At 31.3% G+C, this 16,372-nt stretch overlaps 1 protein-coding gene across 4 annotated transcripts in view; it reads left to right on the top strand.

Moving 5' to 3' along the window:
* The window catches only part of LOC126767818 (homeobox protein 2), a 45,421-nt gene that overhangs the window by 6,125 nt on the left and 22,924 nt on the right, over positions 1–16,372 (top strand). For 3 of the 4 annotated variants that reach the window (XM_050485473.1, XM_050485472.1, XM_050485470.1), the window contains exons 2-3: positions 699–766; positions 14,640–15,110. In XM_050485473.1, coding sequence (XP_050341430.1) covers positions 14,809–15,110 — 302 coding nt within the window. In that variant the 5' untranslated portion in view covers positions 699–766; positions 14,640–14,808. Of the gene's footprint in view, positions 1–698; positions 767–14,590; positions 15,111–16,372 lie in introns of all 4 variants that reach the window. The other variant, XM_050485471.1, reaches the window with a different exon arrangement.

Here is a 16,372-nt window from a genome sequence, read left to right as displayed (position 1 = left end):
GTCATCAATTGATGTTGATGGCCGTCCTGGACGTGGTTCGTCGTCAACGCGTCCGTCTTTGAATACTTTGTACCAATCAAAAATACTTGCTCGAGACAAACAATTATCACCGAAGGTGTTTTCCAACATTCGGGACGTTTTAGCAACAGATATTTAATTCTGCACACAGTATTTAATCGAACTTCTTTGTTGAATAATTTCACTCATCGTAACAATCGGCGAATGCACTTTGTGTACTTCAGAAAGACAAGCGTATACTAAAAACTAATGATTAGATGTCACTGACAGTCATACCAACACAGGAAAAAATATTTCGACGAATTTTCGGTGCGAAATTTAAATTAAAAAGTCTTACTATTTTTTGCCCACAAAATCTAAATATTCTTACGAAGATATGATAATGATATGGATACGAGTGGATTTTACATATTTTTCGCAGATGATATTAGGATAGGTGTACTTTATAGCTTAAACTTGATTTGATTTCGTATTTATAAATGCGTTCATATTATATTAAATACTACATGTATTTTCAGCACGTACTTGCCCCTATATATGTATGTACATATGTATATAGACAACTTGCACGTGGTTGCTGAGTTGCGATTACGATTCCTTATAACTGAATTTACACAGAAAATTTCTATGTAATAATAATTACGTGTCTTCAATAGCGACTGACGGTTAATTTATTGCAGGTAAAAACAGCGTAAATTATGCCACGTGAGAGGAGCTGAAATCGATTCATTCTTGGAACGGAGTACCGGTATGTACAAGAGTCGAGGTTGTTTAATATGTTAGTTTAGCTTTATTTAAATATAAATTATATTTTTTTGCGAATTGTATGATTGCTTCCTTTATTTGGTTTCTGCTATTAACTTCACCAAAGTATTATACATTCATATTATGATTAACGTACCATATATCACATGCGTAGTATGTATATTTATTAGCATGCCTACATAGTAAACGAAAATCTTAAAAATTATTGGTTATGCAGATTTGTTCTGACGAACCACCTCCAATTTCTAGGACAGCCTTCAAATCGCTTAGTCATGAGTTCAATTACGCGACCAATGACTTATCGAGATTATAGCTTTGATCAAACAGTAAAAATAGTTTACTGATCAACACTGCATAAATTAATTTAAAAAATATCTGTCGATTGTTACTAAAGCAGCTAGAATATTATTCATATTTTTTTAATTTTTTTTTTAGTATTCAAGCCTATGTATTATATATAAATATAGGTAAAAGATAATTGCGAAAATGTTTAGAAAGCATCATTGTATATAGCGAGGTAGTTGTTGAAAAAATGTCTTCTGTATAGGAACGAAGAACTTCAGTAAAATGTCAGACGATTCATAACTTAAAATGCGGTTAATTTGAACTCCTAAAAATTAAATATAGAAAATTATTTTTATACCCTTGCCACACAAAATGGCGGAAACCGAAAACCTATAAAGTAGTTTGTTCACGAAGCCATATATCTAAAACTAATCGGATAGGATAGTTATTTATACAAATGATCAGGATGTTTGGAGTAATTTTTGAAAAGGGGACTGTCTGTCTGTCCCGTCCGTCCACTAAAGCTTAACTTGTACATATCTTTATGAAACTACTATAGCTATGTCACCAAATCCTATAGAGAAAAATTGTTTCCTTCAGGCATTTCCATATACAGTTCCAAAATGGAAGAAATCGGATAATAACCTCGCCCACCTCCCATACAAAGGTTATGTTGAAAATCACTAAAAGTGCGTTAACCGACTAGCAAAAAACGTCAGAAACACTAAATTTTACGGAAGAAATGGCAGAAGGAAGCTGCACTCAGGCTTTTTTTAAAAATTGAAAATGTTATCGCCCACTTATATATCTCTACTAAACCGCAATGAAATTCGGTATGTAATATTCTCTTAACACCCTGATGATATGTACAAAAGATGGGTGAAATCGGTTCACAACCACGCCTTCTTCCAATATAACGCTATTTTGAATTCCATTGGATGGCTTCTCTGTATAATATATACATACATTAGGAACCAATGATGATAGCGGAATAAAACTTTACACAAATACGGTATTTGAAAAATATGTAAATGACTGATAATGAAATCTCGATTATCACTTTATCGTGCGAGAGTATAAAATGTTCGGTGACACCCGAACTTAGCCCTTTCTTACTTGTTTAAAATTTTTTTTTAGTAATCAAGCCTATGTATTATATATAAATATAGGTAAAAGATAATTGCGAAAATGTTTAGAAAGCATCATTGTATATAGCGAGGTGTTGGTAGCAGCATAAAAACTTAATGTATAGGAACGATGAATTCATAAGATGTCAGACGATTCATAACTAATAAATGCGGTTAGCATTTGAACTACCTAAAAATTAAATATAGAAAGTTATTTTATACTCTTGCAACAAGCTGCTACGGAGTATAGTAGTTTTGTTCACCTAACAGTTGTATGTAGCATCTAAAACTAATCGAGATAGATACATAGTTATTTATACAAATGATCAGGATGCACGGTCCAAAAGCATGTCGAACGAGTGTTTTAGCTCTTTGGCTGCCAGTATGCCGGTGCAAGCCTTTTGAATGGTCTCTACGTCTTCATAACGCTTTCCTTTCATGGGCAAATGTATTTTTCTGAAAAGCAAGAAGTCGCACGGTGCAATATCAGGTGAATACGGGAAGTGGTTAATGGTTAAAATATGATTTTTAGTCAAATAAACCTCTTTAATGATGTTCTTCGAATGTTGCATTCTGAGCAATTTTTGGTCGTCAGTCAATTTGTGTGAAACAAACCGTGCACACACCTTTCGTAAGCACAAATGTTCGGACAAAATGCGATAAATCGATGTTTTGGAGATGTTAAATTCCATTTCCATGCATTTCAATGATAATTTCGGCTGATTTTTGATGACTTCACGCACAGTTTCGATAGAATTTCCGGTGATCACGGATTTTGATTGGCTCACATGTTGATCGTCATTTATGTATGTCCTCACGACCACTTACCACGACGCCTTATGTACCTGGAAGTACTTTCTTGGCTTTAATCCTTGCAAGTTGCAAGAGTATGAAATTTTCGGATATACCCGAACTTAGCACTTCCTTACTTGTTTATTTTGTCTTTTTAAGATTTTCATATTTTCCAACATAAGTAAAAAAACCTTTCTAGATTTTTTAAGGAGTTTTATCCAGCAATCTCGATTAATTTCAATTCCTTTTGGACCAGTTTATTTTACATTTTTTGAGTCAAAAAATACGTTCGTGCCCATACATAAGTATGTACAAATTTCGTTAGATAAAGTAGGAAACTGGTTAAGCAGCTATGAATAGCAGCGGTACCGTTAAAATAACATTGAAAACAATTTCAATGCAAACAAGATGATTAATACGAATAAACAATGACATTTGCTTAAGTAAAAAGTATAAAGGAAATAAATTATATATTTGTCAAGCAGGAAAAAATTTAATGACAACATTAAAAAAGCTGACATTATACACATATTCACACACATAAGATCAAAATAATATATATACAAGGACAAGAAAACCTCACGACTGCAACTACATACTAAAAACAAAAAAGTCTGTTACATTCCTCATAATCATAAAGGCATTCTGATGCAAACTTTTTCAAATCTCAGAGCAATAATGAACATAACATGACATATTTACATACATATGTACGTGGTTAACCGTCACAATACAAAAAATGTTCGAATCTCTCCACACAAATACAAATGTATGTGCGTAAGCAATAAAAATAACACAAACCAGAAACTAATGGGAAAAAACACAATGCAAATAAACATTAGAGCACATGGAAATGAAAAAATGTTGAAGATTAAGCTGAGTTTCGGCCGGTCGAAACTTGGTGTAGTCAATCTCTTTGCTTCAATTTTACATTTTGTATATGTATGTATGTATATCTCTTCGCCGTTTTCTTTGAAACAGAAATAAAATATGGTAAAATAAGTATCTGCATTCATGGCTGTTCAAAAGCTAACCAAGAGTAGACAAATAAATAGTCTTCAAGCTATGAAAAAGATTCGCTTCCTAGCTTTTGCTGCTTCGGTAGAACATGAAATGAATAATAATGCAAAATTTCACTTTTTTATGAATAAATATTCACTTTCCGTTTAACTCTTAACTCTTTTTGGGCTTTCGTCATCTGTGCACCCAACATCCCAATGTAGGTATCATCCATATGTATTTATGTATACTTTGATGAGCAAGTGATTTTCACTATTTTTTAGTAGCCACCATCATATTAAATACATTCTGCTAAAAAATTACCCGGAAATTGTAAATAAAACACAAAATATTTAATTATTCATCAATATGTATTTTGTCGTCTTCAAAGTAATCCCCACCTGATGTATTATAATACACTTATGTCAACGATTTTTCCAGTCCTCGAAACACTTTTTATAAGCACTTTTTGGGATGGTCTTCAGCTTCTTCAGCGAATTTTGTTTAATCTCTTCAATCGACTCAAAACTTGTTCTACAGAGCGGAAATTTCATTTTAAGGAACAAGAAAAAAATCAACGGAGCCGAATCTGATAAATACGGTGGTTGATCGACGGTATTCATGGAATTTTTGGCCTTAAATTCGGTCAAAATCGTGGATTATTATCGTGTAAAATCGATTAATTGTTCTTCTACAATTCCGGCCGTTTTCGTAGAATGTTCTCACGCAATCGCCTCAATACGGCCAAATAGAACTCCTTATTGACCGTCTGTTCCTCCGGAATAAATTCATGATGCGCCAAACCACGAATATCGAAAAAACAATGAGCAGAACCTTGATTTTTGAGCGGCTTTGACGTGGTTTTTTCGGTTTTGGCTCGTTTTTTCTGTTTTGGCTCGTTTTTTCTGTTTTGGCTCTTTCTCCCCCCCTCCATACCGATGATTTTTGACTTGTTTGCATGTCAAACTCATAAACCCATGTCTCATCGGCAGTCATAATGCTCTCCATGAATGTGGAATAGGAATTCGCAGCATGTGCAAAGAGACCTCTTTATGCTACTCTTTTTGAAAAAGAAAAATTCGGCTTTAACGAGACGAGTCGAGCAAGAACGTGTTTCATACCAAAAATATCTTCCAAAATCATTCGAACGGACTCGCCATCTCTATAATACTTGTCTGATGATTTTCAAGCACCATAGTCTTCACTTTTCTATAAATGGATTTTGAGTCTTCGGTTTTAAAATTTTATATTCTTTTTCATTTGTCATTTGAACAATAGTAAAACTGTTTTAAAATATGCAACACAAAGGTTGTTGGCATTGAAGATGCCACTTTTACCACTCGATAACCTTGTTGTTGCTTTTATATGTAATTTTTTTTTGACAAGAGAGCAGAAGCGAGTAGATAAATGGCGAATCGAATGCAGCTAATATAACTTTTTTCATTCGAGTTTTATTTTCCCAGAGCATACATATATCTAGCTGGTTTTAAGTTATAATATTTTTTTCAGTAATTCTACATACATACAAGTATAAATATTTCATGGTTAATTGACACACAATCACTCTAATGTATTTTCTTGAAAGTTGTATTCGCTTCGGCATAAATAAATGAAAACTTCGTGCGAAATTTGTGCTTGAATTATTTAGTAACGATGTGTATTTGAAAACAACGTCTTTTAGTTAATAGCTCCTCTCTTAATCTGACAATCGAGTTTACCACATTTTTCTGTGGTTTTACGATGGCATCGTTCCGTTCTTCGCAGCACGCTTCGTTCTCACAATGTCTTATGACTAATTATCTTCACATATTCTGCAGTTAAACCAATTAGTTATACACTACTTTACGACCAGTATATATCCCAGCACTACCAGTAGGTAGCAGATTTTATAAAAAGCAAACAAGCAACAGATATTTTTCACGCGTTTTTGTTAAAATTGTGATTACTTCACGATAGGAAAAAAATTTATATTTATATTTTGGCAAAAACATAGTAGGCAAATACAACAACTCATTATAAAGTCGTTACTTGGTAATTCGTTTCACGTGTTTTTGCTATACGGATTTAAGGCAGTAATATCTAATTGCAAACTGGTATATCTCTTGACTAGTTTGGTGTGTCATACAGACTATCTATTTGGCGCTATGTATTTCCAAAACAAATATGTTTAATTGGAATGAGTAAACGTTCATAATTCTTAAATACTCACTGTGTCCATGAACTTGCTTTGTTTGCCATTGGACTGACTATGAGACGCAGTGGAAATTCAAAATCCATATTGGAAAACCCAGTATGTATATACAATATTTATACATTATGTATCTAGATATACGTATATGTGGGTGCATAATCGCCAAACATTGCGCTTTGATTTCCTGGCTAGTTATTGTGTGCCATGCGCGCTGCAGCGCCTTAAAGCAACGGACTTAAAGTAGCCATTGTTAGCGGCGAGTAATAGGCCAGTGGCGACCTGTAACTGAGTTTTAACTTTTTGGAGTTACAGTGGACAAAATCAACAATTAGAAATTTGAGCAATAAATATTGGCACAGGAAACAGAATCAATAGCTACTCATTATAATTTCATTGAACCATGCTTCCGGTTCCCAGGTACATACATACATATGTATGCATTTGCATAAATATTGTTCTCGAAATGCTTTGTTATTGTAGATATTTACTATATATATAGTACGTTAACTGGTTTATGTATTGTGTTAAGAAGCATTGCACCGTTGTTTGTAACTTGCAACGTTTACTCGTACTGGGCTTAGACCCCATGGCACCTCTTCTTATTCGCTACTCGTTTTTATTTTATTCCAACGCTCAATTAGTTTAGCCATTTGTTGAATGTGATTGCATTGGTCAACCTAATATTTTTGTTTTCACCTAAATTTGTCTTCTTGCTGCTGCTACTAGATCAGCTGTTTTTTAATTAACACTTTTTATGTTTGTGACTATTTGGTCCAATTTACTTTAACATGCCAATAAGTTTGAAGGAAAAAGCTAGATTTTTATTTCGAAACTCCAATTTTTATTTTTTTTAACACTTTCAAAGGTAAGGCCAGATTTTTAATTCGAAATTCGAATTTTTAGTTTTGAAAAAACCTTTGAAGGAAAAAATTAGAGTTTTGTTTTGTAATATCAATATTTTTTTTGTTAGAACACATTCAAAGTGAAAACTCGACTTTGAAGAAAAAAACTAGATTTTTATTTCGAAACTCAAGTTTTTATTTTTTTAAGAAATCTTTGAGGGATAAAATAAGGGTTTTATCGCGAAATATCAATATTTTTTTTTGTTAGAACACATTCGATTCCAGTATTTATTTTTCTAAGAGAACTTTGAAGAAAAAAACTCGATGTTTATTTCGAAATTCCAAATTGTTTTTTTTTTAAACTGTTTTGAGGAAAAAAATATGAATTTGAATTTTTATTTCGAAAATCAATTTTTTTTTATTTTTTAAGAAGTTTTTGAAGAAAAAAATTAGAGTTTTATTTCGAAATTTAAATTTTTTTAGAAATCTTTCGTGGAGAATGTTTTTTGAAATACCAATTTTTTTTTTTACTCCTTGAAGAAAAAAATAGATTTACTCTTCTAAATTATGTACAGAAATGATGTTAAAAATTTCGAAAGGATCACCGCAGTGGCTATGAAGTTATGAAGGGCACCGCAGTAGATTGCGAGAAAAACGCTTTTAAGTTTTGAATACTAACGTTAAACATGCATAAGATAGGAAGAAAAATACTCGCAACTAAGTTTGATCACTTGAAATTTTGACACAGTATTGTTGAAATATTATGCATTCAACTAAAAAGAAAACAAAAAAACAAAATAAAAAATTTAAAAAAAATTCTTATGATGATCACCATGCGATGGGCGAACTTACCATAAGGCTTATACATAAACATATAGTATGTATATCTGTACATACAAATGAATGCACCCATCCATCCATCTTTATACATGTGTACGATTACGCACATCCATGCTAATATTTATAATGTAATGTCTTGTAATGAATGTGTAGTCAAATGAGTAGTCCAAGAATTATGTGTTTAAAAAGTAATTTAATCTATTAACTATTATTAATATTATTTATATATATATATATATATATAGAGTATACATTTATATAGTATAGTATGCCACATTTGTTCCTCTTCTCTTTCTTAATACTTTTATACTTCTTTTGTTTTTTTTCTCTTTCTAATTTTAGATTGTTTTATTGCATATTTTGGTTGGTTGGTGGTTTGTTTTTGGTTGATAAAACATTTGTTACAAGAATAACGCCAATGCAAGAATATAATCTGTAACTAGTTCATGTCTACAACCTTTTTGTTTGGGAATTTACACAGAGTTGCAACTACAATACTACTAAACCCACAGGCTCATGTGAGTGAGTGCTGTTTGCTATGCATTTTTGGCGCTGGGAATCATGCGAGCGAACGCAAATCAGTTGGCGTAACAAAATTTGTTTACCAAAATATCTAATAATATTTACATAATACGTTAGAAAATAAAAATTAAAATTAAATAACTATTCACTACTACCATTTACTTAATACAACAATATACATAAATTATCTTTACTTGGTATCGAATATTACCACATAAACACAATTATTCGCCACACCTATACATATTTGCATTCTTACTATTAACTACCACAATTGTGTATCGTTTTATATGCTATTAATACTTGTATTTTGTACATTCATAACAATTAATTAGTAACTCATTTGTACAACAACAACTGCAATATTGTCTTTTCTCTCGGTAGTCAATTCGTTCAACAAATTCTAGATATTAAAATAGTATAAACTTTATGTGTATGTATGTATATGTATTTCGAAATGAGTAGTCACGCGTTAAATTGACTTTTGAATAAATGTCTTTATGCACATAATTATATATGTATGTATGTACTATAGGATGTTCGTTATTTGCCAAGACGATTTATTCTTGCTGATGCCACCTTAACTTTTAGTTTTTATACTAAGAAATTAAGCCAACGTAAACAAGCTTTTTATATTCAATATTAACCTAAATTGTTTAACTATTTATTTATTTATAAAAAAAACTTTTGTTTATGAGAAAAAGGTAATTTAATACAATACGCACTATAGTGCGTTATAAATTCTGTGTTGCTCATACGCCATGGTGTACTGTATGAATGCACCACAATTGATGCATAACTTTAACTACGTATAACTTTTGGAGGCAAGTTTTTATGGAAAAAATTAATAACACCATCTTAGAGCGAAAACTGAAAAGTAAGGTTCATTCGTTAGACAATAGTGCTTCTGGATATTGTTTAGAGGTTGTTTCGAAATTTCAATTTTTTTTTAGAACACTTTCAAGAAAAAACTCGATTTTTTTCGATTTCGAAATTCTCATTTTTAATTTTTTAAGAAAACACAGGATTTTTATTTCGAAATTCCAAGCTTTGATTTTTTTGAGAACACTTTCGAAGAAAAAACAATTTTTTCGATTTCGAAATCTCAATTTTTATTTTTTTAACAAACATTTGAATAGGAAAACGACTCTTTTTTCGAATTTCTAATTTTTAATTTTTAAAGAACTAATTTAAGGGAAAAACTCGATTTTTATTTCGAAATTCCAATTTTAATTTTTTTAGAGCATTTTCAAATAGAAAACTCGATTTTTTTCGATTTCTAAATTCTCATTTTTAGTTTTTAAGAACTCCTTGAAGGGAAGCATTTAATTTTTATTTTGAAATTCTAAGTTTTGATTTTTTTGAGAACACTATCAAAGAAAAAACTGGATTTTTTTCGATTTCGAAATTCCAATTTTTATTTTTTTAAGAAACGTTTGAAGATGAAAAACTCGACTCTTTTTTCGAATTTCTAATTTTTAATTTTTAAAGAACCTTTGAAAGAAAAAAATCGATTTTTATTTCGAAATTCCAATTTTTATTTTATTTTAACGCTTTGAAGGAAAAACTCGATTTATGGAAACTCGGTTTTTATGGAAAAAATTAAGTAGACCTTATTTGTAGAGCAAAAAAACTTTGTATTAGAATATTTAGTTTTCAAAAGTTTATGTCTATTTACTTTGGAGTTAAAAAATATTGTGCAAACGAACAAAAAATCCATGTTAAATACATGGAAAAAGTAAAATGACTTAGGCACGGTTTTAATTGGAAATAAACAGTTTATTTACTCTAAAGCATTTTTATAATGGCATAAACTAAAACTTCTGGATTTGTTTGCTAAATAAAATTAACTTGGTATATAATGTACATCCTAATGTACATATGTGTGAACGGCAAGGCGTAAAAAACTAAGGGATAAGTAAAGTCAAAACATAAGTCTTTAACTAAATTTTGATGGCAAAACATTGTATGTATGTATGTATATATTTTAAAGTAATTTTCCAAAACACACACAAATTTGAAAGCTTAAAGAGCGCTTGAAGTATGCTTGAATATTATTTATATTTGGACACACATTTTATATAATTTCTAACTTATTCCCAACATTTAATAATATTAGATATTTTTTTATTAAATTTATTATGTACATACATATGTAATCACTTGTATATACGTGCACATAACTATACTGCTTTCTATGCATGTATGTATGTACATTAGAGCGGGTTGATTTAAAGCGAGCCAAAAAAGAAAAAAAAGCGCATGAGGGCAAGGTTTTAAGGACCATTCTGAATAATTTTGCCTAAGAGACTTTGTGTGTAAAACTGGTTTTGAACCAGATATTTTTACAGTGAAGTGTTTTAGTAATTTTAAAAATTTATTTGTTAGGTAAAAAAATCAGATCCAATAAATAAAGAATTATTGAAAAAGCAAAAAAAAAGTTTTAGATATTCTATTGATCATTTGTCGGCATCGGTCAGCTCGTACAACTACAAGTATAACATACCATTTGCTACATATCTATGTAATTTAACAGAAAAAAACCGATCCGCTCTAATATACATGTGTGCATATGTATAAGGAAATATTTTCAGTTACACTTACGTTGAGCGCTTAAATTGTATCTAGTAATTAATTTCATTTACTAGCATGCGCTGAGAAAAAGAAGTTAAAATTTTTCCAATTTCCTTAGTCTCATAACTCATCGATCACCGCCATATATGTATATGTACATACACATATGTATATCTATGTATACACATTTTTCCTCAATTTTTAGCACATATTATATACAGTTGTACTTTGTTCTGCTTAAAATTGCCAATAGAGAAATAAATACAGTGAAATTTCTCATAACCGGACACATGCCATGTTTTTGTCCGGCTAAGGGAGCGGTTCATATGTGGGGGCGTGGAAAAAACGAGTATTTAAAATGTCTTCTTAGAGTCACGGGCTGCAACTGAGGACTTTATTTCTATTGAAGTAGGAAATGTAAGACAACCTCAGCCAGGTGCGAATAAATGCCAATTAACCCATTTGTTTCCGTTGAGCCACCGCGAATCATACCAGCGCGAGACATTCTTAAAAAAACTATAGCAAAAAATTAATAAAAATTAAAAAAAGCGGTAACTATAAATTGTAAACATTTTTTTTGTTGACAAATTTTATGCGATCTTGTTCGTTTATCCAAGCTAATTTGAACGATTTATTACCAAAATAGTGTCCGTCTCCGGTCATTGATGCTTTCTGAAGTCCGCTTATAGGAACTGCTTATGTATGCAATTAACGGGTTTTTCCAGTAGGATGCTAACGACATCATGGAAAGGTATACGATCCAACAACGAGTCGAAATCATTAAAATTTTGTAAGCTAAAGTTAAAACTTTAAAAGTTAATAATGAAAACATTGTGTTCATGAAAGTTATCCAGTTATGACAGATGTCCGGCTATGTGGACTGTGCGTAATGGGGAATTTCACTGTATATATACATACATACATAACCTTATAAACACATAGTGTTCTTATCAATGTTTTGCTTTCCATTTTTTGGTGACACAATCTCACGATTACGCGACACTTTAACCAGTCATTTATACATTACGCTTCACTTATTATGCGGCCTATCGCATAGTGCTACTTATAAAGTTAAAAATATATTTATAGAAATATATATACATACATACAAGTAAAAGCAAACATTTTCATAAATTCTGAAATTGTGGTAAATATCAAAACTGAAGGCATGTTGAGATAACAAAGAAAAAAAAACAACGAATAATATAAACAAGGAAAATGTAGACAAAATAATATATATACACAGTTTATACGATTATTTGCGGCTACTATATATAACACAATGCTTAATAAATGATATTTATATGTATGTAGATTTGTATGATTGTAGATGTTCTTTTTTTAAAATAGCATTTAATTCGAAATACCAAATAAAAAAAATTTAATTCTGTCAACTGCATAACTGTGATGTATTGTAATTACATATTTATTTTAGCTAAGCATTTAATGACTAATTAAGAATGTGAAAGAACTGAAATTGTGCAACAAAAAAAAAACTTTAATTACATAAATACAAGTATATTAATTTTGCATTCATTTACTGTATATTATTCTCTTATATTTGTACCTGCGTTATAATATAAAAACTTTGTAATTACATATATATATAGTTTTCTATGCAAACCAAATCGCAAACGAAATGGGTGCTAATAAATGAGAAGCGCACAATAAATGCATTTAACCACTTAAAAAGCATAAACGTGAAATACTGTATTTGTTATTCATTACCGCCATGGCTTTTAGTTAATTTTTGTACTCATATGTATATTATGTATTTGATGCATTTGTGGGTTTTACATACAATATTTAACTGTTTTGTTCATTTTATCGCACTCTTATTTACACAACCCACTTTCTCCTCTCATCCCCCCTGTACACACTTTAGCCGCCTTTGATGGCTTTGACCTTTTCGCTAAAATCGCACCCACTTAATACATTTTTGTTAAATAAATATGTATGTACGTATGTAAAATGCTTTTTCAAATAGCCTTAACGCGTTTCCTCTTCCAACTGCCTTTTGTTGTATAGTTTTGGAATATCGGTAAGACATTTAACTCATTGATTGTAATTATATTTACATACTCGCATTATATTTTCTTACATATGTATATATGTATGTATGTATATTAATAAAGTCCATTGTACCTAAAGGCCTGCAAAGGCTTTACGACTAATCTGGTGATAGAATATAGAATGCACTAGTAAAAAAAAAATACCCGAAATTTGCATGTCTTTGCTTTGTTAATTTTACGAAAACGGAGCTTTTGCAATAAATATGGTGTTTCAAATTTCTTATTTTGTACATATATACTTATATGTATGTACGTATATATATGTATGGTAATCGTTATCGTAAAAGTTGATATGAGGCGCGAAATTTTCATTAAACCCTTAACGGAGTATATAAATTTTGCCACGAAGTATGTAACACACAGAAGTAAACATATGTATGTATGTCTATCGTTACCTAAAATGCAAAGTAGCGTAACATCACTTTTCATAAGTTTACAGGCGAGAAAACACGATGTAATAAGCCACTCATATGGAAACAAAATTTAAGTATTGGTTATAAAATGGTTATAAATTGGTTGTAAAATGGTTATATATTGATTATAAAGTGGTTATATGTAATATTATCGTTAGCAGTAAAATACTCAATTTCGATTTTTGTGTGGATACGTTTTTTTGCATTTTAGGTGACGATATATACAAGAATGTATATATAAATTATCAGCAAGAGCTGAGTTGATTTAGCCATGTTCGCCTATCTGTCCGTATATACATATATATGAGAACTAGCACCTACCTGTCGATTTGAATTTTTACAACTGTCCTTTTCTCACCAAAAAGCTGCTTATTTGTCGGAACGGTCAATATTGAACCACAATAGCATATAGCTGCCATATAAACTGAACAATTGATATCAAGTGCTTGTATGGAAAACTCTTTCATTAGAGGAGATATCTTCACGAAATTTCGTATTAGTTATTTTCTAAGGCAATATTGCAATCTCCAAAGAAATTGTTCAGATCGAACCACCTTAGCGTATAGCTTTCATATAAACTGAGCAATTGGTATCAAGTGTTTGTATAAAAAACTTGTTCATTTAAGGAGATATCCGCACGAAATTTCGTATGAGTTATTGTCTTAGACATTGATGTAATATACAAAGAAACTGTTCAGATCGTATTACTATAGCATATAGCTGCCATACGAACCGGTCGATCAAAAGCAAGTTTTTGTGTGGAAAACTTGAACCGAACAGAAGTTAAAGTTCTTCCTTCTTCTTTGCTGAACTAGATGTCGATTAAGGGCACTAAAAAAATCATTTTGCCAAACTCTAACACCAAATAGAGAATACAAATTTTTTTCAATAGAGCGCTATTTCTAAAATTTCATATTTCGCTGCACTATGTGGCAATCATTAGCGTAGCTTGGGGCTAGTTGCGTTTGCTTCTCCATCAGATCTATTAAAGAGGAAACTCGGGAACGTTTTGTGCCGTGGCATAGGCAAATTTATCAACTTAAAACGATTTCTTAAATATACAGTTCTTTTTTATTTTGATAAATTACTATATACATACCTATATATGTATGTACATATGTACTAAATTTCAACACATTTATTTCGATAGGTTGGCAACTATTAAGAACGGCGTATTTTATTCTTTCTACTCTTTGCAGTTAGTGAATATTGTGGCTATCTTCAAACCGATAAACAGTTATATATATCCCTCTATATATATATAAATAAAAACAAGTCGCAGGCCAACGCCTTAATATTATAACAGTAAAATAAAGATATTTGTCAACGCGAAAAGCGATTTTCATAGAGTAGCGATTTGTTGCAGTCATGCTGAATCCCAATCACACGGGCGCAACGCGACGACCTTTCTCGCGGAATGCGCCATCACGCAATCATCGCTGCCGGCTGCTCTTCTCCCCGCACAATCAATCATCGCATCACTTATTGCAACAGCAGCAGCAGCAGTTACAAACACATGCACACACACATGCGCACGGGCAAGCTCGTAGCGGCGGAAATGGTAACGGCAACGCCGCCAGCAGCAGCAGTACTAGTTCCTCGACCGGACATGGTGGACCGTGGTATAATAATAACAAGGATGGCAATATTGACAACTGGAATACGCTCGGGTAAGTTTGTCTTGTTTACGTTATCAACAAATACACACAATACATATATATAAGTATTTTTACGAATTAAGCAATAAAATTTATTTATATAAATTACAATAAATAAAAATAACCTTATGTCCAAAAAAATCCTTCAGTCCATTACAATTCCAACTCAAATGCTTTAACCTTACCGCGCATCAATGCCAACCACCAAACCAAACTTTCCTAAAGTAGCACCTTCTTCACTGCCACATACACCTCTTGTAATTCCACCACTATGTCCAACTTCACCTCCTCGTCCACCTCCTACCTCCTTCCCTTATGATATGTAACCAAAATTACCAGATTTTTGTACATGTGAATACAAATCAAATAATCCTGTATACATATGTACCGCCGCCATACAAATAGCTTTGGGTTAAAGGGTGAATTTTGTAATTAATAAAATCATTTATAATAAAAAAATGCGATAAATATTTCTGTGCGTTGTAATGATTATTTTAATTATCCATCACCTCTGTTTTATAATCTCCTTGAGTTCAGCCTCTTTTCATACTTTATTTACTTTAAATTGGCACTTCTACAATCATTACTCACTCATACAAACATTAAAAAATATACATTGGAGTATATATGTACTATGTATCTTCAGGTATAGGTCGTGTCCATGTACAAGTAGTATTATTTCAGGAAGACAAAGAAACATCATGCGCGTCTACATACATATCTACCCACATATATTAATAAATACATCCACGAAAAGTTCCTCTATTAACATAAGCACATTTTGTAAACGGAAAAACGAATAACTCAAAAAACTGTACCGAAACCGTAGTATGCCCTTCAAATGCCGAAATACGAAAAGTCAAAGCGAACCTATAAAAACTGTACATACTGTGGAGGTTTTGCAATTTATGCTGTCAAAATTCCTGATAGCACAAGTAGTTGTCTACAATTTTTTAAATTATCCGTTATTTCATATTCAAAATTGAAATTGGTAAAAAATAATACAAAGCGTACTATACGCATATGCATTAGGGTGGGTCAAAAAGCGTTTATGAAAAAAACGTAAGAGACCATTTTGTAAAACATTTCCTACAAAATTCACAAAACGAAATATTTTTTCAAGAAATTCCAAGCGAGATAAAATTTTTTTTAACTCATAATAAGAAAAAAACAGAAAACCGGAGCATCCCGTTACAATTAAGAGGTTACATAGGTTTCTTCGAGTAAAAAACAGTCTTTTTCCCACAATTTTTTCTCTATAAAAAATTAAACCT

This window comes from Bactrocera neohumeralis, chromosome 2, assembly GCF_024586455.1.
Source record: "Bactrocera neohumeralis isolate Rockhampton chromosome 2, APGP_CSIRO_Bneo_wtdbg2-racon-allhic-juicebox.fasta_v2, whole genome shotgun sequence".
In the NCBI taxonomy this organism is placed as follows: Eukaryota; Metazoa; Arthropoda; class Insecta; order Diptera; family Tephritidae; genus Bactrocera; species Bactrocera neohumeralis.
Note: the sequence above shows the minus strand (reverse complement) of the source record. Positions and strands in the feature narration are given on the sequence as shown.